The 25,773-nt window shown below is 37.5% G+C and overlaps 3 protein-coding genes across 7 annotated transcripts in view; 1 reads left to right on the forward strand and 2 right to left on the reverse strand.

The window, feature by feature from the left end:
• Positions 1-131: 131 nt before the first annotated feature.
• On the reverse strand, positions 132-8,132 carry LOC119727590 (ubiquitin-protein ligase E3A-like). Of its 2 annotated transcripts, none has more exons than XM_038199532.1 (11): positions 7,918-7,964; positions 7,527-7,574; positions 6,418-6,938; positions 4,444-5,675; positions 3,840-3,984; positions 2,941-3,146; positions 2,260-2,424; positions 1,664-1,819; positions 1,313-1,386; positions 880-1,023; positions 132-364 (listed from the first exon to the last, which is right to left on the reverse strand). In XM_038199532.1, exons 1-11 carry the CDS (start codon positions 7,962-7,964, stop codon positions 244-246), a joined length of 2,859 nt encoding a protein of 952 aa, XP_038055460.1. In that variant the 3' UTR covers positions 132-243. The 2 variants fall into 2 exon arrangements, 1 of the variants encoding a protein (XP_038055460.1); XR_005270986.1 differs by having other exon boundaries at positions 231-364; positions 1,806-1,819; positions 7,918-8,132.
• A 300-nt stretch (positions 8,133-8,432) lies between these two features.
• LOC119727592 (post-GPI attachment to proteins factor 2-like) lies at positions 8,433-12,241 on the forward strand. Its single transcript, XM_038199533.1, has 5 exons — positions 8,433-8,764; positions 9,305-9,566; positions 9,803-9,897; positions 10,129-10,237; positions 10,341-12,241. The coding sequence occupies exons 1-5, from the start codon at positions 8,447-8,449 to the stop codon at positions 10,490-10,492; spliced, it is 936 nt and encodes a 311-aa protein (XP_038055461.1). The 5' UTR covers positions 8,433-8,446; the 3' UTR covers positions 10,493-12,241.
• The window catches only part of LOC119727589 (cytoplasmic dynein 2 heavy chain 1-like), a 43,617-nt gene continuing 29,013 nt past the window's right edge, over positions 11,170-25,773 (reverse strand). For 3 of the 4 annotated variants that reach the window (XM_038199528.1, XM_038199529.1, XM_038199530.1), the window contains exons 55-75: positions 25,137-25,157; positions 24,134-24,232; positions 23,653-23,776; positions 22,561-22,724; positions 22,083-22,202; positions 21,579-21,857; positions 20,834-20,989; positions 20,284-20,403; positions 19,951-20,082; positions 19,475-19,547; positions 19,164-19,324; positions 18,624-18,749; positions 18,288-18,398; positions 17,618-17,855; positions 16,974-17,176; positions 16,306-16,527; positions 15,619-15,837; positions 15,065-15,264; positions 14,672-14,753; positions 13,926-14,042; positions 11,170-13,375 (exon numbers count right to left, since the gene is read on the reverse strand). In XM_038199528.1, coding sequence (XP_038055456.1) covers positions 13,217-13,375; positions 13,926-14,042; positions 14,672-14,753; positions 15,065-15,264; positions 15,619-15,837; positions 16,306-16,527; positions 16,974-17,176; positions 17,618-17,855; positions 18,288-18,398; positions 18,624-18,749; positions 19,164-19,324; positions 19,475-19,547; positions 19,951-20,082; positions 20,284-20,403; positions 20,834-20,989; positions 21,579-21,857; positions 22,083-22,202; positions 22,561-22,724; positions 23,653-23,776; positions 24,134-24,232; positions 25,137-25,157 — 3,126 coding nt within the window. In that variant the 3' untranslated portion in view covers positions 11,170-13,216. The remainder of the gene's footprint in view (positions 13,376-13,925; positions 14,043-14,671; positions 14,754-15,064; positions 15,265-15,618; positions 15,838-16,305; positions 16,528-16,973; positions 17,177-17,617; positions 17,856-18,287; positions 18,399-18,623; positions 18,750-19,163; positions 19,325-19,474; positions 19,548-19,950; positions 20,083-20,283; positions 20,404-20,833; positions 20,990-21,578; positions 21,858-22,082; positions 22,203-22,560; positions 22,725-23,652; positions 23,777-24,133; positions 24,233-25,136; positions 25,158-25,773) is intronic. The other variant, XM_038199531.1, reaches the window with a different exon arrangement.

The following is a 25,773-nucleotide window of genomic DNA, read 5'->3' on the forward strand; positions in this document are numbered from 1 at the left end:
ACAATACATCAAAATCAGTGAAGTACTCATTATTATCCAGTTAGGGTACGACTTTTGTTAACAACTGCCTTCAAAAAGATTAATCTGAAGCTGAACATTGAGTATTGATGACAAATCCCTATCCTACAGTCATCTGAGCATTTGAAAAAGACAGTAATTACATTCTGGACTTATTAGATTCTGTAGGATTGTGTTGGATCCTGGTGGTGTAGGAGTTACCTTACAGGCTCGCACTGTGCTACCTTACAGCATACCAAAGCCCTTGGCATGAGTGATGGCTTTCAGTAGTCTCTCCTCCAGCTTTTCCTTGCTGCTGTATTCTGGCAGCAGTAGGACGTTGAAGCATGTGTGAGATGTGGGCAGCCTGGAGATGGAGACCAAGACAAGTGGGTTCAATAGGTTGCCAGGGATAAAACTATAATTCAGTGGAACGGCAGCATGACACCATTCTGTACTTCTAAACTTCATTAAATCACGATCCGATAATAATTTGACTGATTTGCAACTCCACTCTTAAATAGTCACATGAAATGAGTGAAAATGCTGAAAAAGTGTACAAATACATTCAGAACATCCAAATTAATGTTCTAGAATTCCATATAATTTTTTTTCCAAATCAAATGCGACTTTTAACCAAATGCAGATTTTGCAAACAACTTATCAATGAGTCTTCAACTAGACTTGCAACATAGCCTGGCTCATAAAGTTTCACGTCTGATAGGATTCAAGAATTATTACTGGCAGAGCTCCATATCAGCGGAGACAAGGACAATTCATACGATTTGACCTTTCAAGGTCATCATATGAGAAAGCTGTCATATTGACCTGCTGTTCTCCGACACTATAAACAAATGTTGGCAGAGTTTGGGACCAGTTTACCTGTCCGAGTCGGGTCCATTCTTAGCAATGATGAGTCGGAGCTTGGCCAGACCTCCAACTGGTACCCGGTCACTTCCAGTGGTAAACATCAACAGTTTCTTCTTCTGGTCTGCCAACATTCGGTGCACAATCTCCCAGAAGTCCCTACAAGAACATTTACCATGTAAATATGAAATAAGTTAAACACATTACATTACAATAAGGAAAAACAAAGCTGAAAGCAAATCCAAACCCAAGGACAAAAAGGAAAATAAAATCAATCTCAATGAAATAAATTTAATACTCAGTCCAGTGTCAAGAAAAATGATGGTAAAACTAATTAAAATTCTACTATTAGACTAAAGTGCATTGTTTGTCTACCCATGTATAAACTACAATATGCACCATGCTTTAAGCATTGCCTATTCTACAAACTACGTATTATCAGACTTACTTGATGATGGTGGAGTCTTTCGTGTAGCCACCATCATATTCTGTTGCCTCTTCCAGTGCATCAAAGTCAAAGTGCTACGAAAAACCAAGAAAGAAAAACAATAAGAAAGACACAAAAAGCGTGAACTATATTTCCAATATTTGCAATTTTCCTTTTGTGTTTGGCTGTTCTTTATTTTCAAAACAAGGATGTCTTTCATTGCAATTGATGATCATTGCATCCCAAGGCACTGTGAGAAAATGGTTGTCAGAGAAACTTTAGCTGTAAGGGCTTGCCACAGAAAAGCATTGAGAAGCAAAACCTGTCAGCCGATTGTGAATTCATGTTCCAACCCAACTCTTTCTTCCTTACCCTGCTTCCACAGACCAGGAGCTCCACCTCCTCAGGACGGAACCAAATCTTGAGAGGAGATTCATCAGTCACCATGTCAAAGCCACGCTTGAAAGCCCTGAATTGCTTCTCTGGAAGTGTGTTCAGGGAGTAGTCCACGTACCTATCAACAAACTCCTGAATTGACAAGAAGCAGAGAGAAAGAAAGACACAAATTCACAAACAATTCACTGCTTGAACAGTTGCATCCACTAGCTTTTGGTTTTTATACTTGTAATAAAAGGAGTCAACAATAAAAACAAAAAATTAATATAAAAATGTGCTGCAATCCTAAACAACATCTGATAGAAAACCTGATCAAGTTTTGTGGACCCTTCCCACCCGTCAATCAAACAGAGTGACTGACCAATTAGATCACAAGTCTTGGTCAGGTGACTTTGATAACTCAGTCAAAGCATGTACAAAAACCTAAGGTGGGCGGGGCTTATGGCCAAATCCTGAATGGTCCATGGAGGATGAATTCTACAGTCCTGTTTCCATCAAAGTATTGCACAACCTTAGAGTAGCTTTTGACATATTCAGGGGAGTATTTATGAAGGGCATTGCTGGCCACGCACCTGTCTGTTTTCCTTGGTGACAGGTGTATTCTCCCCATCTTCTTTCAGGTTCTGTGTGATGGTGTTACCAAACACATCCTTGTAACTGATGACAAAGTTCATCATGTATATCTCCTCCACGTTGCCTTCACACTCTAGCAAGCACTTGAAGCTGTTGTATAACACCTAAGCAGACAATCCAGACAGGAAAACCACTTCAGTTATTGACAGAATGGTTTTATCTTTATTCCGAACAAATATAGAATTCTGACAGGAAAAGTCATAATACATGTAGGTACAAAAATTGAATATGACTTCTCTTTGGTAAGGAGATCAAATTCAGATTTATTCAAAAACTGCTTACCAAGCCCATCTGTAGAACTTAAAATCTGTGACCAGATTACCAGTTGACTAACAAAGTCTGGTGGTTTCAGGTGCAACATCGGAAGTTCTGAATTTGGATTTACAGATATTTCATCTACTAATACAGGATGATTGTGAATAAATACATTCCAAAACTTAAAATCTGTTTTATAAACTTGAAGGTTCACCACAAATCCATATGTTTACAATGTGAAACCTTAAAAAGCACAATTTTCACTGAGATAATCTCATGAAATCTAGTGGTTCCTAAAATTTCCTCCTTCCCCCAACCCCCTCCCAAAAAAAAGAAAGAAAAAAAGGAATATTTTGTACACATACTGGTTGGATTGGTTCCAAGTCTTCAAACGTTGCCTTCCTTCCCATGAGTTTCCGGTAGACCACCATAGGAAACTGTATATCCAGGATGATGTTGTTATAGATAGCCAGACCCAGTACAATACCGATCAGTGTGAACTGGCGATCATTCTCAAATGAGGTCGGATTGAACCAGTAGAACTTGGTGCCTTCGTTGTAGGTGAACATGCCTGAAAAACAAAGTAATAGGTTGATTTGTAAATGGAAAGGAAAGATTCAGTGATATAAGTTACTATATTTCGTTCTGATTTTGATTTTATTCTTATACATTTTTTTATGTGTTCTTTTCCAAGTCCAATTTTTACTTCTTGAAAAGTATTGAATACTGTTTACTTGAATCTTACTTTTAACCCTAACTCCCCAGCCTAATTTACTAGGAGCCATACCCATTCAGGAAAATTCCAACACCCACATGGGAAATTGTACACACACACTGTTGGACTTAGTTTCTGGAGGTATGCCAACCCCAGTGTAAAAGACCATCTGTTTAGGGGAACTGTACCTATCCCAACAGATTTAAACACTAACCTACTGTTGGAGTTTGATTGGTTATGGGCTGTTATTAATTAATATCATTGTATTTATGAACAATTTAGACATTATATTTCAATTTCTAGCAAAATCCGATATTATATACATAGTTTCCACATGAAATCTAAAACTGTTTGGCTCAAAAGGATGAAAAATGTAGGGGTCTAGGGTTACCAAGTAACTTTTGAAATTATCAGATATACTACAAAAGGAAAACAGCTTGTTTAACTTTAAATCAAATTTAGCTTGAACAGAGAAGTTAACTGGAGATTTTGACTGAATGACAACAGTTTAATGCAGATTTGAAGTTAACTCAAAACTAAACTACTAACCAATATCCGGGTTGAAGATGTCCTCAACTACAAGTTGGAAGAATTCCTTGGACACACCTCCTTCATCTACGCCTTGCTCTCCTTCAAACTCAACGTACAGCTGCTTCTTAAGATCTGAAGGATTCTCCATGGCAATGATTTCAAGCTGATAGTAATGCAAACAATTAATGATATACGATAAAAAACAGTGAAATAACAGTAGATTCTGGCAACACAATTTGAATAGCATGAATCGTTTCTTTTTTTAAAGAGGCTACGAGATTTGCCCATTTGACATTTGTCTGATGTGCAAAACAATTCAACTTCCAATTACTTTCATTGTAAAAAGAATGAAAGAAAAATGTTTTGGCAAATTTTCATGAAGGCAGGATACAAATTAGAATTGTTTACAGTGTTTTGTTGTTTTACATGTTTTAACCCTGCTGAATCTAACAAATCCAAAAACAGATAATTTCTTTTGTACCTTATTAATTCACAAAGTGACCATGACCACTTAACTCTAGCTGTTGGAATTCATTTCATTCAGCAGGGTGTCTATAAACTAACTAATGACGGCAAAAGGAGCTACGTACGGAAAAAAATCACTGCATGTACATGTACTTACATTAACGAGCGCATCGTCAATCACAGTGCTCCGTTTGACCTTCAGTTTCAAGTAAGGATTAAACTGCTCTCCTTGGACGAGGCTATTTAAGACAGTCAGTCTTCTTTCGTTGTACATGCGCACTCTGTTATCATAGTAGAGACCCATGTTCTTGGCTGCAGGTGTTAGGATGAAGGGATAATTCAGAAAGGAGAACTGTCCACTCTGTGAAAATCCATCTTTTTTGTATCTTGCAAAGTCATCGCTGATTTCGATCTGATCACTAAGAGGCTCATTGTAGAATTCCTCAAATGGTATGAGAGGCTCTGTAGAGTCTAGGACTGATGTGGAGAGCTCCTTGGTAAGAGGGTCCTCCTTGGGAAGCTTCTTATCTTTGTTGTCATTCCCTACAGCTCCAAGGAGTTCTCTCAAATCCATCTCCTCTTCCTCCTGGGTGTTGGTGGACCTTGCCTTGTGTACAGTTCCTCCTAAGATGCTGGCATAGAAGATCACTTTCATGCACTTTGTTGCTGCTGTGATGTTCTCGTCATCATGTATGTTTCTCTGATGTGGCCCAAAATGGTCAGTCAGTACTTTGCACGTGATGAGCTGTTGCAGACTTTCCAGTTTTTTTCTGAGGTTGTTGGCAGGGAATCTGGACCAGATCCTGGCAAGCGTGGCTTGGGCAGTCAGGGGAAGACGGCCGACGGCTTTGCAGAAACTTGGATAAGCGACTTCTAGGTATTCAGGACTCTGAAGCGATGGATTCTCCATAATGATAACAAAGACGTTGAGAAATCTTGGATTGTTTTCAAACTGCGGCACCCAACGAACATCCAATTCGATGGTTTGTGATAAGGAAATGATGGCATTCAGCATAGCATTTGTCACTCTCTCTTCATCCAGACTTTCAAGAGCTGCATAGACACGTTGGACTGCTTCCATGTCTACCATGAGGTCTCCAGTCCTGGTTGGTAGGCTTCCAGAAGCTACTGATTCATCTTCATCCTTCTCTTTATCATCTATCATCCTCTCTTGTTCCTTCTCTGACAATTGTCTACCAAGATCCATCACTTCCTGGTCAGGGGTCTTGACCTTGAAGGGAGCCTTCAAGAAACTCTTGTTGAGAGCTTTCCAACTGGAGAACACCTCACCAATCAATCGCACTAACGGAGAGAAGTTATTTTCCTTCTTGCATGAGTCGATAAGGGTAAGCATTTTCTTTTCTGACAAGTGGTCAGGTTGTTTGGGTGCTGTTGAAGAAACAAAAAAAAATCACGGAATACATTCTAGTTAGATGTCTTTCTTCCTCATCTTAATTCATAAAGTTCCAGCCCTTTAACGTAACATTAAAGGGAATATACAACATTTGCAAACATCGAAAAATAAAACTACCAAGTTTTTGCGAAATACCTTAATAGGATGTTGGTAAATGACAGTCTAAAGCATCCTGTAAAATTATGGCACCTGGTATACTGTCATTTTCAAGAAAAGTGGTATTTTTGTATCAATTTCCAACGCTGATCGGCCGATCAGCGTTGGAAACAACTGGCTTTTTTTCAAATACTGGCCCCAATTGACCATTGCACTTGTTTGCAATCGATTACAAACCTATGAACGGGTACGAGCCAGCTAGACTGGTTCCCTGACCTTACAATTCCCCAATGTATGTAAACTGCTCTGTTTCTTCTTATATGGAGTCAGGGAGCCAGACTACAGGAAAATGATCGTTTTTCTTGGTTTTTATAGCATTTTCGAACCCAAAACCTCCAAAAAGTCAGTGTAACTATATTTGCTTTATATTTCCAACCCCCCAATTCCATCCATTTCTGAAAATTACAGCAAAAGCAAATGATGTATATTCCCTTTAAGAACCTTAGGACATAAAAAACTGATATTTGGGACTCATTTTCAGAACTACCATGTTTTACTTAATAATACAAATTTAGCCTTACTACTAATAGCAAATAATAAGAGAGAGAAATGGTTGAGTACCTTGATCTGATTTGCCTTTCTTCACAGGTGCACCAATCAACTCTGGAGCTGTGCCAATCTTGGGTGTCTCATTACTCGTTGATGCTTTGTCATTCATTGGAGTTGCCATCAACGTGGCATCCATACCCATCCGTGTAGTCTGGGAGCTAGTTGAGGCCTCATTGCTGGCCGACACAAGTCTAGTACCCTTGTCAGCTTTTGGTGTTTGGTTGCTTGTAGATGCACCAGTGTCAGTTAGTCTATTAACCACCCCCTGACTATTCGTTGGTGCTTCACCACTGACATCTTTTTTGCCTTGATGAGTGGTCTTGGCTTGTTTTGCATTCTTCTCATCAGCTTGGTAGCAGAGTTGGGCTTTAGACTTGCACAGAGCCACAGCCTTAGCCGCTGCCTCATTGTGGCTGAGCGGCCTCGAGCTTTTGTTAGAGGCACAGTGCTCATTGGAGCATTGCTCGTTGCCACAGCCATCTACAAGCTGGTAGAAATACTGCTCAATGCGCTTCTGTACCGCTGCACGCTTCCTGTAACAGGGGTGTGAGTGACTACTGATAAAAATAGCTGAAAATAGCTGAAAAAGGTGTAAAAAAGCTGAACTTTGGAAATCTCATATACTATTGTACACCGCAAGTGAGAGAAAAAAGCTGAAATCCAAAACAAAAAAAGCTGAAATCAGCTTTAAAGCTGAGATTTCACACCCCTGCTGTAAGTTAACAAGAACAATTCGTTTTTAACCCTAAGGTTTTATTCGCTATTTAACAACAAAACCACACTGCAGTTTGTTTGTCAGGCTCACTTTCTGAATATATCCATACCACATAACCAGCAAATTCACACTAAAAATCCAAACATTGTGGTCATGGGGAAGTTTGTGTGAACTGGTAAAGTTTTAGCAATTGCTTAAATAAATTACTATTTGTTTTTAGTTCCGTTCTAAATGACTAAGCATTGAACATGTTGAAAGGAACACTCCTGCTATTTAAACAGTCAAAATTCAACAGTCACTTGACTATATTAATTATTATTTTGACTGCAAGGACAACTTGGCACACAACGCATGTTTGCATAGCCTTAGGGGGGATGGTTTAACATGCTTAAAGTAACTAACTTACATATCATCTGGACTGGTAGCGGGGCTTCTTTGGGTGACTTGACTGGTTCTGCAAATAAATTGATAAAATTAAAAAATGGCTCATCAAATCTTCAGTTTAATTTCATTTCTGGATGGGCGTTCCCCCTCCCCCATGCCCCCCCCCCTGTTTTTAGTGAATGTGGAGATTGTAAACATAGCAAGCAATGCAAATAAGCATGCTTATCATTATCAATAGCTATTATTAAAAACAAGTATAACCCACCCTTGCCTCCATAAATGCCATACCAATCCCTCATTTTATAATACTAAACCATCCCACATTTCAGAGCCATGATCAAAACGTCAAAAACAATACAGTTGATGTTGCATGACGATTATTTTCATGGAGGCGGTCATTTTTTTGTCCCCACCTTTCCTCTTCCGCCGCTCCCAAGGAGAGATCTTTCGGTGGATTCATACGAAAATATCTCCGCTCTATTCACATGGAAATTCGATGGACCTGAAAAGAAGACACCTGGCAAAAATATACACCATTAATAATAACGAAATCGTGGCGACAAATTCTCGACATTTCGTGGCTAGACTTCATCACAGTCGTTTACGGAAACATTTTCAACGTATAGTTGGTGCTAAATAAAATAAATACTTTCCTTTAACCTTATTTCTTGTTTTATAAATTCAACCATAAAAAGTACAAATGTAACATAAAAACATTGAGTTATTTTTAGTAAATGATAAATAGTTCATGTTTTAATCAAAAAGTCAACTAATTAATTGTTTTAAAGGAATTTCTAATTACTGGCCTAGTCGGGTATCCTGGTTCACGGTGCTTTACATTTACACCCAATTGTACTTTTTTTTTCTTAGAATGACTGAGGGTGCCATACATGATTTTTCTCAACACCCTAAACTGGCAAAGTCCAAACTTTTGAGGGCGCTATGACACTTTTGTGGACGAGATTCTTATCACGGCCCGGCGAGATAAATTTATCATTAGCGGTGTTATTGACGAGCTTAAATTTAACATTATTTCTAAGTACATCGATTAATTTACTTTTCACATTCACACCAGGCTACCTGAGACGTGTTTCACCTCGTTTGATGGGAAAACGGTCGAGAATTGATACCAGAATGATTCGATTTTCGTTGAGAACTTTAGCATTAGTTACTTCGAGTTGTCCACTCGTTGGTTTTGTATTGTGTGTTGTCATTTCAATTTGGAAGGATTTTAGTGGAGTTAATCACACGCATTGTAATGTGAGTAAGAAGTGATTTTCAACATTTTATTAACCAACTATAAAATGAATACATTTATTGAACAACCATATAATATTAATAATTAATATATAATAAAAATATATTTTCTTTTTCTAAGGGGGGGGGGGGGAATTTGGGCTGAGTGATAATTTACCATTATTATTTTTATTAAGGCAAAAAAAATATATTTCTGCTTCCGATTACATGGCATTTGAAAATAGGGTAGGTAGGTAGAGAAATAAATTTTTTTTGCCATTTTTGTGTGTGTGTACGATCATAGGGAGGCGTTTGCGGGTAGTCAAGGGTAACTAAAAGGTGGAAATTGATTGTTTTGGGTGTTTTTTCTCATTTTTCCAATAAAAAAAATTAGGGTAGGGGCTGTCGGAATAGGGTAGGTAGGGAAACCGGAAGCAGAACTATTATTTTGTTTGGCCTAAGTGATCACAATTTTCCATAAAATGTAATTTAAAAAGTTGTGTTAAAACCGTTCTTTTTCACTGAACTCATTCTTGATTGTATCTTCTACCATTTATTCTACAGGTTTACAATTTCCTACCCTCAATCAGTGCTAGCATTGGTAACTTCACCCCACAGCGTTACATATGGCGTATCGCCGTAGCATTACACGTCACTCCAAGGATTCTCTTTGCATTGCTTTGGTACACATGGCACAGTCAGGATCTGCATAACTGGAGCTCCAATCCCAGCTATAGGACCTTGTGTCGTGTCAATCTGGGCTTTTGTCTGACGGAGTTGTCTTGTCTGGTTGGTCTGACATATGTCTCCTCCAACGATGATTACAGTAAGGGATCTTCTTCTGCAAAAAGCCTTTCAAAGCTTTTAGTTAACTCACAAAATATCTCTTCTTGTAGATCTCCTAAGTTATTTATTCTAGACTAAAAGAACCAAATTATTAGGAGTTGGTGCACGTTGGTGCACAAAATGAGTGCGAAGCGAGCAAATTTTTGCTTGTTCACTATATATGTCTTATGTAATGTTTGTTATTAATTCATTGCCTCAATATATCTTTGTTCCCAGGTATTCATGAGAAATGTTTCATCTTCTTTGTTGTCTTTGCTGTGCTGCACATGATCACAACATGCTGTCTGTGTCACAAAAGAAAAGCTCCCATGGTGAATAACAAAAATAATTTCATTTTCAAAGATTGGCATTCATGTGAATTTTGAAAAACAAAAGTCTAGATCTAGGATGGCTACAGAATCCTTGGTCTTGGCCTGAAGACAAATATTGCTTTTTGCTGATTTGATGTAAGCTTTATTACATCTCATTTCATCTCGGTTTTCAATAAATTCTCCAATGATTGAATAATCCAAATATTTTAACATTTTGCTCCTTTCTTGCAGCATCGATTTTCCTATCGTTACAAGCTCTACATGTTTGCCACATTCATAGCGTCAATCATCAGCTTTTCATATCTCTTTGATCGACACAATCGCTACTGTGAACCATATGGTAAGTATTTTCTTGTAGATACAAAAAAAATTTTTTTAAATACAAGGCTGTTTTTCCGATATTTTTACAATCTTTGCAATTATTCTTTTGTTCCCTTCTACAGTCTATAGCATCTTTGCATTCTTCGAGTATCTCTGTGTCTTCAGCAACATTGCTTTCCATACTACCTTAATTTTTGATGTCAGAGATCACGCAGTCATGATTATCAACCCTGCTCAGATTGGAGATGAGCTAAATGGCTGCCTATCCAGCTGATCAGAATAAATAAAAGACTACCGACTTATGAAAATAAAACAATATCTGTATGTAAATTATGAAATTTGTGATCGTACATGCTTATTTATACTCTTCATTTTAGGTAGTATCAGAGTAAATTAAATGGTCGTTGTTATAGTACATGTAAGAAAAAATTCTCTGCAATATTTGCCAGTTGTAAAAAACTCAATTAAACCTTGCTGCAATTTAAAGAGTGTATCTTTTGTGCATAAAATGAGTAATATGTTTATTAACCTTGAGCACTGTATTAATGCATACCTATTTGTATAAATGTGTTGTATTATTACTATGTAACTGCAATACAGGTTAACAAAAACTATACCATATTTTAGAAATTTTGCTCAACTCACAAATAGATAAAGGACACGCAAACCACTTGTTTTGCCAAGGTGTCCCTCACCATGCACAAACTTCAAAAGTATGAAAATGTATATGTATAAAACTCTGTTGAACTTTTTTAATGGCCAAGAGTTGAAAGTATTTCGTATGTATATTTTGATCGTTGCTCAACTCAAGTTATTCAACTCCTTCAGCAGTCACTATATTTTGTTGACTTATTACTTTTAAAAAGAAGGGTCCATATATTTTTTAAGCAGAAGTGTTTGTTTATTTTCATTGTGTTAAAGACATTATAACATGTTTTATGGCCAAGGTGGTTATATGTCTTCACATTTTCTGTTATTTGCTATTACATTCTTACAAAAGTGTTTTTTCCAACTCGATTAAGTTACGTAATTTGCACTGTTTCCGATGTGTCCAGACTGTCACTCACGCTAAGGTCTACCTCATTTTTTTTCAACGATAAAATCTCAAAAGTTGTCAGATGTTCTTTTTTTATCATCTTAGATCTTTCATCTTTTACAAGCCTTGACTATGTTTAATGGGAACAGTTTGCAATACCTTGACTTACCAAAGCGCAAAAGTGTATGTTATGTTAAAAGATGAATGTTAATGACTAGAACATTGTTAAGTGAAATTGTTTGTAAAACTTATATCATGTCAAAATGATCATCTAATTAATAAAACCTAATTATAATTAAATGACAAAATTGTAAGTTTTAAACCTGTAGTAAATGTGTGCTCATCTCTAAATTTATATTAAATTTTTTATCGGAGGTATTTCTCATGTGATAAATCAACTCTTAGGGAATCTAAAAGAATGAGTAGCTAATTAATGCAAGTTTTGTGGTCAAATGGGTTAAAACTCACAAATTATTAAAAGTCTCTACATTCCAACCTATACGTGTTTTTCAGAAAATGCCATATAGTTACAAGTATTGACGGTTTGTTAAAAAAATAATAATTCTGGTAACTTCTTTTATTTTTCAAGAGTTTATTTATTATACTACTTTATATAGTTGTCTTCTTTTAGTTCTGTAAAATATAACACTTGTGGGATTTACACCAACAGAAATGCAATATTGGGCTGCACCAGCTTGCTAAAGTTAAATATAAATGTATCTAGAAAAAGCATTTTCTAGAAAAAAACTTAACATGGATAGAAAGCTGGATAGTAGGGCAAAAACATGCAATCATCACAAAGTTTCTAACATACATGTACATACTAGGAAAAAAATGGGAAAACAATTCTTGTAGTACTCAACAAATATATTATCTTGTTGACCTTTAGCATTACTTAACATATTTGGGCTTATATTTTCACAGTTTGTCCATCGGAAGAAAACTTAATGTATCACCATGAATAAACTAAAAGTGCAAGTACTGAAAGACGGTGTTATACTCTTGTTTTGAAATAAAAATGTCTTGCTATCAAATGAAGAGAAATCTATGTGAACCTCGTGTTTGTAATATTCAGTGCTGATCACTCAGTACCCGCTCACTTTAAATCAAGAAAACAAACATCTTAGGGTAAATGTTTCAATAAGATTCTGTTCTCTCAAATGTGATATATTATATACACTCTGTTAACCAAGCACACACTACAAAAAACTCTAAATCTCGTTATATACAAATTCCACTTTGAATTTCAACTACAGATCACACACTCGCCATAAAATACAATGATATAGCACTTTCAAACCAAAGTGACTTTACTATTTACATCAGATTTTTTACATCCTGATCCGATTTGATTATCGACAAATATTTTTAAGAGTTTGGTAGTTTTTTTTCCCTGGTGAAAATTGCTACTTTATATTTTTTTAATCTTAAGCACACTTAAGAAACAAATTCACTCCATGACAACTCACTACTTTGAACCAAAAGCTACTTTGGTGATATAACTTGTACTTAAGAAAACAACATTGCTTTGGTCTTCTGAAATTTACATGCAAAACCTTTCAAGACAATTATGAAGTCTTTTCATATTTTCATATAATCACTCAAAAATCGATAATCCTAATCTGCAATGAAAAAAAGCCTTCAAATCTCCTCCAATTTATTAATTGATATTCTTTTGACACTTCCAAAATGTAGTCTAAATGTCATTTCATGACACATCTTATAACTAAATGTTTGGGAAAAAGTTTGTTATCGGTGTACTGGGACCACGCGTTTCACTTTAAGTTATTACAAAATCAAAACAGATATGACATCACCATGATGCAATCATTGTATTCAACAGCCTAAGGACATATCCGCATCCCTTGTTAACGGCTATGTCTGGGTTCTCAACAGCAACAACTACACAATCACAGACCTAGCCGTAGGTCTGAAGGCCCATGAAGACACTGCTTATGTAATTCACAGACTTTTCAGGAATAGAGCAGCCCCAGTCTGTACCCAGTGATCTTGATCTCCTCCACATGGCACAGTCAGGTAAGTCACAATCTTCTCTCTGTCGGAGCTGTAGTAGACCGGTAAGGAGATGCTTTCCTCTGGGCTGTAAGGCTCACTGGAATCCTAATGAGAAACGAACAAACAAATTGATACTTCATGTTCCAGGTAAAAAGTGGAAACATCTGGAAACCCTGGTCAATTTCTTTTTTGCATATATATTTAAACAGAAGTTCAAACAAATTTATTGGTTTCCTTCCAGGTAAATTTGACAAAAATGCATTCATTTGGGATCCCTTGCAATTTTTTAGACATTTAAACAGGTTGTGATGTACGTTAAGCATTCCGATTTATTTTTCAGTTCTGTTGCCTACTTTGCTCTGAATGCTGTAGTCAAGTCTATCACTCAGTCCACTACAATGCCTGTCACTAGTAACAGGAGGTGATCAATGGAATGCCTTCGTCACAGTTCATTGTAATAGCTTATTACTTGAGACAGGACGTTTTGTGATTGATTTGTGATGAACACACCTACAACACTGTTTATTTCATTGCTCCAATTTAACATCGCTTTATTCTCTAATCGCATGAGGCATACTTCATCTTCTGGTCTGCCTATCCTCTGATAAAGTGAACTTTGATGACCCTAAGATCCCAGACATTGCCTTGCTGTTACCTTGAGCACCCATGCTACCGTGCATGTGGGTACAGTGCAGACACTGGGTGAGTCTCTCTGGTTCTCAGACAACCTAGAGCCATCAAATGTACAACCCTCCAATTGTAGCCCACCAATCTGATCAAAGAACAAATCAGGACATGACAATGAAACAGTCATACATCTAGACATTTCCCACGGGGGAAAGAATATCATCTAAATGGAAATAATAAGCAGGATTAGTTTGAGGTTCAAAACTACTGTTATAAAGTGAGGACAGAAAATAGATTCAAGGGTTTGCATATGGAGAGTACATCCAATATATTCATTTGAAAAAAGTGAAAAATTTGCACTTTTACATAACTTTACATATAGAATAAAAACAATATAAATATTGTTTCTAAACTTCATTTTTGGCTTTACTATATTCTCAAATTGTGTTTAACTACAAAACAGCCGTCCAAACTGACTTTGGGCAGCAGGAGACAGTAGGTTTCTAGAAGGTAACAAAATGGCATTGTTTTGAAAAAAAAAACTCTTCATACGTTAATTTGGCAGAGATGCTGCTGCCTAATAAGACTAGGCTTGGTTTATGTCATGACTTGAGTTTCAATAAGTATCGAGGTTCAGCCACGTCCAAATTACTGGGCTAAGACTTGAAATTACACATACGCCTATGGAAGCTGCTGATGCCACTTCCCATAGACACGTGTGTTACTGCTGGTCATAACCAAGTCATTTGATGTGGACTAAGTTTGTTTATCTACCTTGACTTGATGCTTGGCACCAGAGATGCTGCCACCCCATCGACAGACAAACTTGAGATTGTCCATAGATGTCTTGATATCTCTGTCAAAAGAACAACAACAGATTCAGTCAGTCACACAAGCAAATACATGGACTCTTCCTAGATCTCAATCAAAACAGTATTCATGGCTTTTGCCCATGTGAGTACTGTAGCTTGATCAAACTCATTCAAGTAGTGTGAGTAATGTACACAAACCAACGGTGGGCTGCTGATGGCCACAAATCCGAAACGACCATTTGAGTTAAGTACCATAAATGGACTGACTGGCTCAGTTCATACTGCACTTGAGTTGTAATCCAAAGGTAGCAGGTTCAAATCTAGTTCCAGTCCATTCCATTGCTATACCACATACCTGGCAGTTTGCTGTCTCAATGCATTCAGGAATGTATCCGGATGAAACAGCTCTGACAGGTCCAGCGTTTCACTCAACAAGGACTTGGACTCTGCCTTCTGTACCCACCCCTGAATGGCCGTGGTACGGGCCACTAATGTACGCAAGTACTGTATGGGATCTTCTGGACCATCCCATTTACTCATCCAATCTAGGGGTGTCTAGAAAAGAGCAAATTTGAAAAAGGAAATTAATAAATACCTTTGTTAAACTCAGGTTCCCAAATAGACATTTACATTTGATGTTTTTAAATCAAAAATAGTTGTTTGTCATAATTCAACTTATAATTTTGTCAGTATTAACCTTAAAAAGTGTTTCATTGCTGATGATATTTTCACTGTGTGGTTTTTGTTTAGAGTGTGCTAAATACAATCAGTTAAATTCTTTGGTACGTTTGTAGAAGTATTCCAAAAACAGATGTATCTTACTTCTGCATGAGGTTCAAGTACTCAACCATATAGCTTTCAGGCATCACCTATTCTGTTTTATAAAAAAAAAAACCTTCAATCCTATACCTCTTGTTTGAGCAGCAGAGCAGCCATCTTCTGCACTTCACTGGTCAGTAGTGTACTGCCACGAATGACTTTACTGAGCGCTGCCAGGGTAGAATGGACAAACTGTACCAGCACGATAGCGTTATATCGCTCCAGCTGGATGAAGGAGGTGACTGGACTATCTGAACTGCCTGACTTTTCACTAGGAGGCTGAAGTTTCAGTTGGATCAGCTGGGAACCCTGTGGGGATTAGAAAAGAGAAATTTTAGTGTCATGACATTTTATTTCCCAGAGATGTATAAAACTCTAGCTTTGAGAAAACAACTTTTAAGAAATTTTGCAATTAAAAGCAAGATCAATTTTTGGTACAGAACTATAGAGTAGCGAAGTGTGACGTGAACTGTCATTGTTCTGGTTCACTCTGGTTCGCGCGCTGATGTCTTCACACGCTTAAGCTGTGCGCGTGGAACAGAATACGCGGCGCACTTCGGTACTGTATTGGAATACAGCACAGAAGATGGCAGCTATACTAAATAGTGTGTAACTAGCAAAGTAATACGAAGAAAGATGTCATTTATTGTTTTGATAAGAGACAAAAAAGCTAGTACAGGAAGTGAGAGAAAGGAAGAGCAACATTCTTGTAAAGTATTTGATAAAGCTGTTTTCCCAATAAAGGTATCTTATTGGCTTGTCAACTTGTTTTTGTACCTGGTTAAGTTTTTTCCACAGGTTCAGGATTGGTCCGAGCTCCGTGTTCCAGCGATCCATATCAAACTTGACGGCTGCTTCATCCAGACGACGTAGGATCTTGAGCTGTGAGATAACCTGACTACTGATGATACGCTGTGAGGAACGCTCAATGTTGGCTGGTAGGCCAAAGTAGGAGGGTTTGTCATCCTCAGGGAACGACTTGACCATGTCAGTGTAGTCCTGAAAACATAACAGAAAATAAGGCCGTTAAATGCCCAATATTAGTATTTCCCAAAGATATTGTCCAATTTCATTATTTCCCAAAATATATTGTGATTGTTGAAGACATTGGATAAGTAAGAAAGAGAGCTCATCTTATGAGACATAGGGAGTGTATAAATAATCTGAATGCTCGGAGAATTCAATTCGAAATTTTCCTATTCTTGTTGGGAACACACCCCTTGAAAGACCACATGTTCCTGCCACAAACGTGACCCATTTGCATGATACTTAGATCTTGCCAGAGAAAAAACTACTGGCTTTATCAGGTGTGACTCACAAGAAGTGAAGGAACATCCTTCATCAAGTTCACATTAGCTTGACATCATCTGACTTTTGTTGGACAAAAACACAAAAGCTGGATTGGAACCCACAACCTGTGAAATACTGTACTGTGCTCAACTCACCCTGTAGTACGCTGAGGAAGGCACTGAGACTCCAGCAGCAATCTTCTTAGCTCTTCTTGATCCTCCACCAGTCAGTGTATCCTTGTTGAAGTATTGAGATAAGTAGGAGCGCAGGACTCTCATATCAAAGGGGTTATCCACACGACCACCATAGATGGCGTTCTCAAACAGACCATGGATGAAGTCCCATTGTAGCTCTTTACCTGCAGGAATCAGAAGATGAGTGAAGCTCCAGATGCAGTAGAAAACTGACAATTTCAGAAGATGCTTTTATTTGACAAATGTGTCTGAAGGTCATTTTAGTTAGTGTTGTAGTATGGTGCATCACAAGCTCTTACAAGTCCTCACAAGTCAATCACAAGTCAATTACAAGTCTTCCAGTTCCAAGTCCATCCCAAGTCCGTCACAAGTCCTGAAATCTCACGACGGGTCACAATCTATTAAACTGAACTCTAACAAAGGCATTCCTTTTTAATTGTTCATCTGCTATTACTTGTGATTTGACTTGTGGAAGGACTTAAGATGTACTTGTGACCAGACATGTGATGGACTTATGATGGGCTCGACTACAACACTATTTGTTTCAGTAATGAGTCCTGTTTCTTCAACAATCTCACCAACCCTTCCCTATTCAAATGACTTACTCTTGCCCGTGGCCAATCTGTTGATGATGTCAGCTCCTGCTCTGAGATCCGACAGTGAGAACTCATAGAACTTAGTCCATCCTTGCGGGATGAAGTTACGTCTCTCCTGGCAGACCGCATGGAACCAGGCCAAAGCAAACAAAGCCTGGGCTCGGATCGTGTTGTTATCCTTGGAGATGAACTCAGGGGACCAAGACTCGTAGCTACGCAGAAGGTTCTTCTTGATGCCTGGTGGGGCCTGCAAACAAAGACAAAGTTCCTAAATGTGGAGCACTAGCAGGTGTTTTATCTCAGACTAAGGTTCTTAGGGTCAATTTTAAAACAGGTGGATTTAAGAGGATTTGTGCCTTTACATATTCTGTTTACTAATACAGAACTAGTGCTTTCACATATTCATGGCCTCAAAATTCTAAGAGCTCAACTGAAACAGGTTCTGTTGGAGTTGAGGTTTCAGTAATGATCGACAAGACATAATGCCTGATGGCGATATGAAAACTGCATAATGATCTATTTTAAGTTATGAACACAAATGTATATTGCTGATTTCCTAAGCATATAGAAATATTATTAGTTGAAATAATAATAGAACTTGGAAAAAAGTAAAATAAACAACAAAAGACAATTTGAGTTTATACAACACAATGAAGAATTCTTGAGTGGACTCTCTTACCTCATAAGTGATCTTGAGACTAGACTGTAGCAGGATGGTAGGGAACTTAGGATGACTCTCAGCCGTCAGCCATAAACGGAACTTCTCATTAGGCTCAAGGGTGTTCAGCTCCTACAAAGACAATCCGGAATACTCATTCAAGATGACTTTACAATTATTATAATTACATTTCAATTATAATTTATCTTTTCTTTGTCGAACAAAAGTATGAACACCGTGTACATGTAAGCATAAAAAAGGTTTGTAACAAATGTTCTCCGAACTTTGTGGTCCAGAATGTTACTGCCTTCTCTGTATCTGTCAAGACACTTGTTGATGATCTTTTACTCATCCTACCTTCTCAAGTACCGGTAGCCATGCCGTGACTAGATGAAGATTCTTTAAGCAGAGCCACTCTCCGTTACGAGCGCAATCATGGAGCAGCTGCATAGCAATATCTGCCTGACCCTGACCCATGGCAACCTAGGGGTAAAACAGGTCAAGTGTCAAAGGTTAAGACAGGTCAGATATTTTTTTTCATTTATGACAATAAATTGTGAAGAGTATATTTAATTTGATTGCACTCGGCATCGAATCCAAGTCCTCCGGACTGCAAAATGATGCTTCACCAAGTCTCCTAGCAAACTCCAAAAACATGAACATAACCATTACATAAATATGAATATTTAGCTTTTTTTTAGTCCCTTAGTCCCTTTACTGCCCTAAACCACCTTGCCTGTTACTCCCTGTATTGCCAACAAAAATAAATTCCCAATACTGTATGGTTTTGCCATTTCATCAAGTAATAAATATACAATGATATACAATGTTATACATTGTAATACAATGTGGTTAACTATGTAATGATTTATAAACTCAATACATATTTCTTCTAACCTGGTGATATTTCTCAGCTCCAATGACTTCATTAGCCAGTTCTTGTAATTCTTGGGATGGATCAGCACCAGGCGATATGATGACTAAGATTGGCTCGGTGGGTACCGTCTCCTGACACAGACGCTTCAGGTTGAGCGTCGGTGGAGATAACTCCTTCATGCCTACAAACCAATGGATAAGAAAATTTTGTCTTAAAAACATTAAGACAAATAGGACATCCTGTTGCTTGCTGGAGCCTTGTAATGTCTTAGAGTTTTCCTACATACTTTACACTCACAAAATCAGAGCCTTCATAACCTAATAAAACTCACCGAGAACTTTACCAGCAAACATGGCCATGGAGCTCTGCAATCTGTCTGGTCGGAGTGCTTGAACAATCAATGTCTACAAGGAATGATAGAAAGAAAGTATCACTTACTAGAAGACATATTATGCATCTTTAAAAATGCATTAACAAATCATCTGAATAGTTGCAAAGCATGAATGATTGAAGTGATGAATGAAACTTGTTCAAATGTTAAAAACGTAATTAGAAACTCATGGTTATAATTATTTATAACCATGAGTATATTTTTTCCAACTTTCACTCGGGAGGTAACACACTGAGTATACAGGTTTTGAACGTCGGTGAAGGGCAAAACCTTATTTGATTTGATTTAAACTCATGGTTCTCCGATAATTTCACACCCTTCTATGAACACAGTAGAAAGGTTACTCATTCAAATATATGGTTTTCTGAGAGCCGCAAGCTTTTCTGAATGTTGACGTTAATTGTTGGTTCGTGTACCTGTTGGAATGGTGAGATCTTCTTTTCCAGACTTGAAGGGAATTCCTGCTCACACTGAGAGCTTCTTGAGAATGAGGACCACAGACTGGAATCAGACAGGCTCAGGGTCTGGTACAACTGGGGAAAGTTGGACTGCAAAAAAAAAAACCAAAAAAATCAAATAAGTTAAAACACTGGTAAATAACTTAATGAACATTTTCTTGGTCAACAGCTTTTCCAAACTTCATTACAAAAATATAACTCACATAGAGTCCTACTTATTCAAGTCCACTGATGAACAAACAATACTATCAAATTTAAAGTCTCAATTTTCTAGTCAAGACTCTAACTGACCTTTATGACGGAGACAACTTGGATTCTATCTTGATCTATCCAGCTGGGCAGAGAATCTCTTGACTTGCTAGCATCAGACTTGACATCAGAGACTATCTGACCAAGGAAAGCCTCCCATTCCTGAAAGAAGACAAAACAAAGCGTAAACCAAGGACAATCACAGTATGTTCTCCAAATCAATGAGGGCACTAAAATGTTAAAGAAAGTCTGTGGTTTATTTAATGGCTAATGTTTCTGTTCAGAATTTACTTTGCTACTACATTTCTCAATGCTGTAGCCTTTAGTCTCATCTTTGCAGTCACAATTTGTTTTTAGAAAAAGGAAACAAATTCCCAAAGCAGATAGGATTCCTTTTTTAATTTTTTCCAAAATATATTTTTACTTATTTTTTGCACTTGTACTTTTTTGTGTGAATATGAATGTTTCTGAATATTCTTTCATTGAAGAATGATTTACAAACGCCCCACAATTTGGCATCATCATGAGCAGGAGTTTAATTCTGGTGTTGAAAAAGTAATCGCAGCTTTATTGTATCTCATCAAGTACTTACATTTTCCTTGAAGTGATGAGCATGCATGCCATGTACTAGATGGAGAGCAAACATGAGCCTATCTGCCTTGAAGAGTGACCTACAGACGTACTCATAGACGAGGTTCTGTAGGGAGACACCCAGCTTCTGAATACGCATCTCTGTACTGCTGCCATCCTGTATTGCATACAATCATTAGGCATGTTAAGATTAAACAAATTGCGAGTAAGAAGCGACATAAGATTTTGCAAATTAAAGACGCACTCTTTAATGCCTTCCATCTTCAAGAGTAATTTTGTAAAGCAAAGTACCTACCAAACAAATTTTCAACAACTAGTTTGAAATCTATTTTAATGATACTTGGGAGGCAAATTACACAGGTTAGGTGTAACTAGGACAAAAACGGTCACACTTTGGACCACAAATTCATGGAATGACCCAGGAAGTGAACAGATGAAAATCAACCCCTACTTTGTTCTGAAGGTGAATTGTAAGCAAAAAGTGCACACAAATTTACATTTATTTGTGTTTTACTTAAGGAATACGAGTTGCTGCAAACTGCTTACTAACAAGTTCTCAAGGCAAATAAATCACCCTCTAAGTGTTAGAATTTCAGTGTCTTACTTTCTGTAAGATAACTTCTCAGCTCTTATGGCCTAATTAAAATTAACCGTGTCTAAATACTTAGTTGTATTGTAAAGCTCACTTCACAACCTATTCTTGTAGTTATTTTATGAGATTTTTGAGATATTTATAAAGTACTTACAGTTCTTCCTTCCAACGCTCTGAGGAACAGCCTCAAGAATGCCCCCAGACTGAAGCGATACATATTATTCAGCTTAGCCAGGTCACTGATGACAAAGAACAAGGTGCTACCGTTCTCTGCCAGAGGTAAGTAAGCTGACCTCTCCTGATCTAAGGAGGCCTGAAGATGGACTGATTCCCCCAGAGAGTTGGAGATGGTCTGACTGCTCTCTTTAGTCTTGTTCAGAGATTCCAAGAGGGCTTTGTTCTCTAGGATGTTGCCTTCTGATTTGGCCAGGGTCTGTGTAAACGAGAGAAAAAAAAAGAGCTCTTTTAGGAGGTGTATCTCTAAAATATAACGTTTAGACCAAGATGCTAGGAAAGTGGTCAAGTCAATAAACTGTTCGCTCCGAACATTTGATTCCTAAAACTCACTCAGTAGGCCTATCTCTGTGATTTATTTGAGATGAAGTGAGTTGATGTTCAGTTTTGTAATCAGAATCTAGATTGGATGAAAGGATGGTACCTCAAGAAGTGATTGTTCCAGCTCAGCCAATTGGATCTTGAGATCTTCCTCTTGCTTCAAGAGTTCCGTCTTACGAACCTCCAACTCTGGTTTCTCATGCTGGATGGTGTTGGCTAATAACTGAAGAAATAAGCAATATAAACATTAGCTGAAATATCAAAGGAATAGATGCTGTGGAAAATAAATTGATTGAGGCATTTCCGAAAAAAAACTGCTGTACAGTTATGAATAACAATAGACCCTTGGACCTCCAGAAGACCCATGTAAAAACACCGTGAAACTGCAGTGAGCTTATCCCCTGCTGAGGGGCCCAGTTTGGCACCGTGAAAATGAGCTTACTTGGCAGTGTAAAAAAGTTTCACAGCGACTTCATTGTAAACTATATTTTCACGGTGTTGAAATTCATAGTATGGAGAGGAAGGTTTGGTTGTCTTAGCTTAATTGATCCCAGACATAATGATTATGATTTCCTATCTACCTGTCCAGTCAAGCCTGCCCTGGTGGTTGTGAAGTTAACCTCAGAGATGATGGATGCAGCATCAGGTGGGATCTCAGGGTTGGGGTTTCGTGTCGTCATGAACAGACGGAAATCCTCATGGTAGTCTATCACCTTGTCTCCGATCTGAATCACAAAACGGGGTCCTGCATAGACAGATACAAAAACTCAAAATTTGACTCTTCAAATGGACAAGCATGTGAGTGATCTATCCATTAAATTAATTGATTACAAAATGAGCTAACAGTGATAACAGTTTTGTGAGAAATAGAAATGTAGAAATTAGACCTGACAGATTCAAAAGATGAGGGTTTAAAGCCCCTTCTTACATTTCATCCTTCCCAATCTGAGTGGAGGCTGAAATGACATTTATTTACAGATCTTTAATAAGGGAATAAATGTGTGCTCCGGAGGTTTTTATCACTCGTTTAATACCGCTTAGAGTCTGGGTGCTGATAATTACCCGAGCCGGAGGCGAGGGTAATTATCAGCACTCAGACTCTAAGCGGTATTAAACAGAGTGATAAATACCGACCGAGCACATATTTATTCCCATTCATAAATACCTTATCCGTAAAAAAATATCAAATGATTCGTTCAAAAATCCCGATTTTGTTCAACAAGTTCACTTCATGCTTTTTGAAACATCCCTCTAGCAAAATAATGGAGTGTTCAGCTGGCGAGTAAGATGTAAACAACCCTTTTATGGAGATTGACGTGCGCGTAACATGTTCTGCGCGATGTCACGCAGAACGCACCTGGGGCGTTGCGTTTTGATTTTAGAACTATAAAATTCTGACTCGCTTGTAGTGTTGCGCATGCCTACGTGAGGATTGTGAACGTTCAACCAATGAAACGGTAAGAGGCACTGGATTTTTAGGAGTCCACATTTTATTGTGACACTGGAAAAGTGTTTAAGACCAGCTAGCCATGTCTTTATCATCCGTTTAAGACCGGCCACGTGACGGGCTCTCGACCAATAGGAATAGCTAAACTGTCTGAGGTATTTATGAATGACTGATAATTGATCAACAAATCAAACTGAGATATAACGATGAGATTGAGATTTGTTACCTTGACTGACTAGATCAGCTCTGAGGAGTGGATACAGGATGGGTTCAATTCCATCCATCTCTTGTATCAAGAGAGTCTTGCCAAAACGTACCGCCAGCTCCAAGGCAGTGTTAAAGTTAGCATCCTGAAAAGATGAAGATATAAAAGGTGATATGAAGATATCAATAGTGAATACTATAAAAAGAAAAAGGGGAATTGTAAGTGATGTTATGTTTGGTAAGCTCTTTTAGGTTACACAATGATTTTCTGGTTTCTATTCAAGAACGAGTTTGGTTGAAAGACTGAAATACATTTTAAGAGCATTTTACAATTAACTAACAATCTGACCAGCAGGTAAGCTTTTCCATTATGTGCGAATTCAAATTTATGGTTTGAAACATTTCAACTCTTAAGTCTTATCTATCATGACTCACTTAACACATTCAAATTTATTTTCAGAAGTAGATGGAGAGGAACGAAACAAAAATATTGATATGTTTACCTGTTGGTTGACAACCTCCAATCTTGCATCTTTCAGATGTGTCTTGAGCCATTCGGTTGCCCGAGAGGATGGATCTACCAAGAATGGTCTCAAGGAACTCTGTTATCATTGGCAAGATCAAAAGAAACTAATCAGAGAACTTGCTGATGGGGTCTACTTGTATATTACATGCATAGCTGGGATAGCTTAAGACTCCTATTTTAGCAAAAAAATAAACCAAGCAACTTCTATACTAAAACCACTTTTTCCTACTTCAATTTCTAATCATACTCTAATCTGCTTAGCAAGAGACGATTTTCCACAAACAGCTTTTTGTTCAGTAAAACATTTACTATGCACTCCGAGGCTTTTGGGAGTCTCACACTGCTACTGACAGTTGAAGAAACTTACCTTGATGAGGATTTTGAAACAATGTTCAAATGAATTTTGTTGTAGTGAAACAGAGTAGCAAGAACAAAAGCATAAAGACACCCACACACGTTGGTTTGAAGAACAGACACACATCACGGTAGAAATCTCCCTTACCAATAAACTCAATTTCAAACAACACGCATGTGTCGGTCTGCAGGAGATAGCTTTAAGACGGACAGAGCATACTCTTGTAAGCGTTAGGTAAACAAGTTCTTTTCAGTATGACACAAACTCACAAAAGATATTTGAGTACAAGGTGCTACCGTAAACTCCATACTTAATGCGCAAAGTAACTAGCAAGAATTCTCAATAACTTTCTTTAAATTCTTAACTCCTCTACAATTCTACATTAGTTTAACTACAACAAAACAATCCCTGTTGCCAAAATATAATACAAGAAAAGGGTTACATAAGAAACAGGACCAAAGCAAGAAATGTAAACAATAATGGTAATGTTGATGGGTGTGGGGAAATTGAGCAAACAATAAATATCTAAGCAAGCTAGCTAAGTTTTTGAATCTAAAACGACTGCATGATTTCTGGCTGATGACACATTTCAAAGTAATGATGATTGCAAACTAATCGATCTTACCACAACGGGGAGGTCGTTAATCTGTGTTATGACCAATAACAGATGTCGGGTTGTGGATTATCGTCATCATCGTCATCAATAGAGGGCAGCATTCCAAGGTAGGGGCGGTATTGACAAAACGCATGGTAAGCAATGAGCAGCCATGGAATATACATGGAACATGCAAGAGGGATTGGGGTGAGTGAACAGTTCAAAAGATGAAAATAAAATAAATACAAATGATTAATCACTGAAATAATTAAATGGGCAAAATAAAAAAATGAAGGTCTGAGTAAAATTAATAATTAAGCATGGGTTAAAAATGCAAGTCAAAGCATCATATCACAAAGATATGTATTTGTTTTTAATAAAGAATAAAAAAATTCTGTTAGAACATTTTCATAAAATATCCGTTATTTATTGTCAAATGACATGGGAAATCATAATGCAAGCATTGTTTCCATGCAAAGCTGTAGCATCATAAGTTCAACTTTAGTAGCAATTTTCAATGGGTTAAATTTAAATGTTAATATGGACTATTTATCAACTAACAAGAGAATCTTGCAATGTGAATCCCTTGAAATAATACTATACTTAGCAACTGGTTTGTCATATACTTGAAGAAACTGTCTTATTTTTTAACATGTCAAACATCCAA

Source organism: Patiria miniata, unplaced genomic scaffold, assembly GCF_015706575.1.
Source record: "Patiria miniata isolate m_02_andy unplaced genomic scaffold, ASM1570657v1 HiC_scaffold_20, whole genome shotgun sequence".
Taxonomy (NCBI): Eukaryota; Metazoa; Echinodermata; class Asteroidea; order Valvatida; family Asterinidae; genus Patiria; species Patiria miniata.

What these genes read in the sequence shown, in the direction of transcription:
- LOC119727592 (XM_038199533.1), top strand. Translation starts at nt 8,447, where the DNA reads ATGACACTTTTGTGGACGAGATTCTTATCACGGCCCGGCGAGATAAAT. An exon ending in TTAATCACACGCATTGTAAT is followed by an intron (nt 8,765 to 9,304) that starts GTGAGTAAGAAG and finishes TTTATTCTACAG; the next exon opens with GTTTACAATTTCCTACCCTC. An exon ending in TCGCTACTGTGAACCATATG is followed by an intron (nt 10,238 to 10,340) that starts GTAAGTATTTTC and finishes TCCCTTCTACAG; the next exon opens with TCTATAGCATCTTTGCATTC.
- LOC119727590 (XM_038199532.1), bottom strand. Translation starts at nt 7,964, where the DNA reads ATGAATCCACCGAAAGATCTCTCCTTGGGAGCGGCGGAAGAGGAAAG. An exon ending in TTGACGATGCGCTCGTTAAT is followed by an intron (nt 3,985 to 4,443) that starts GTAAGTACATGT and finishes CATTACTATCAG; the next exon opens with CTTGAAATCATTGCCATGGA. An exon ending in TCACCAAGGAAAACAGACAG is followed by an intron (nt 1,820 to 2,259) that starts GTGCGTGGCCAG and finishes TTGTCAATTCAG; the next exon opens with GAGTTTGTTGATAGGTACGT.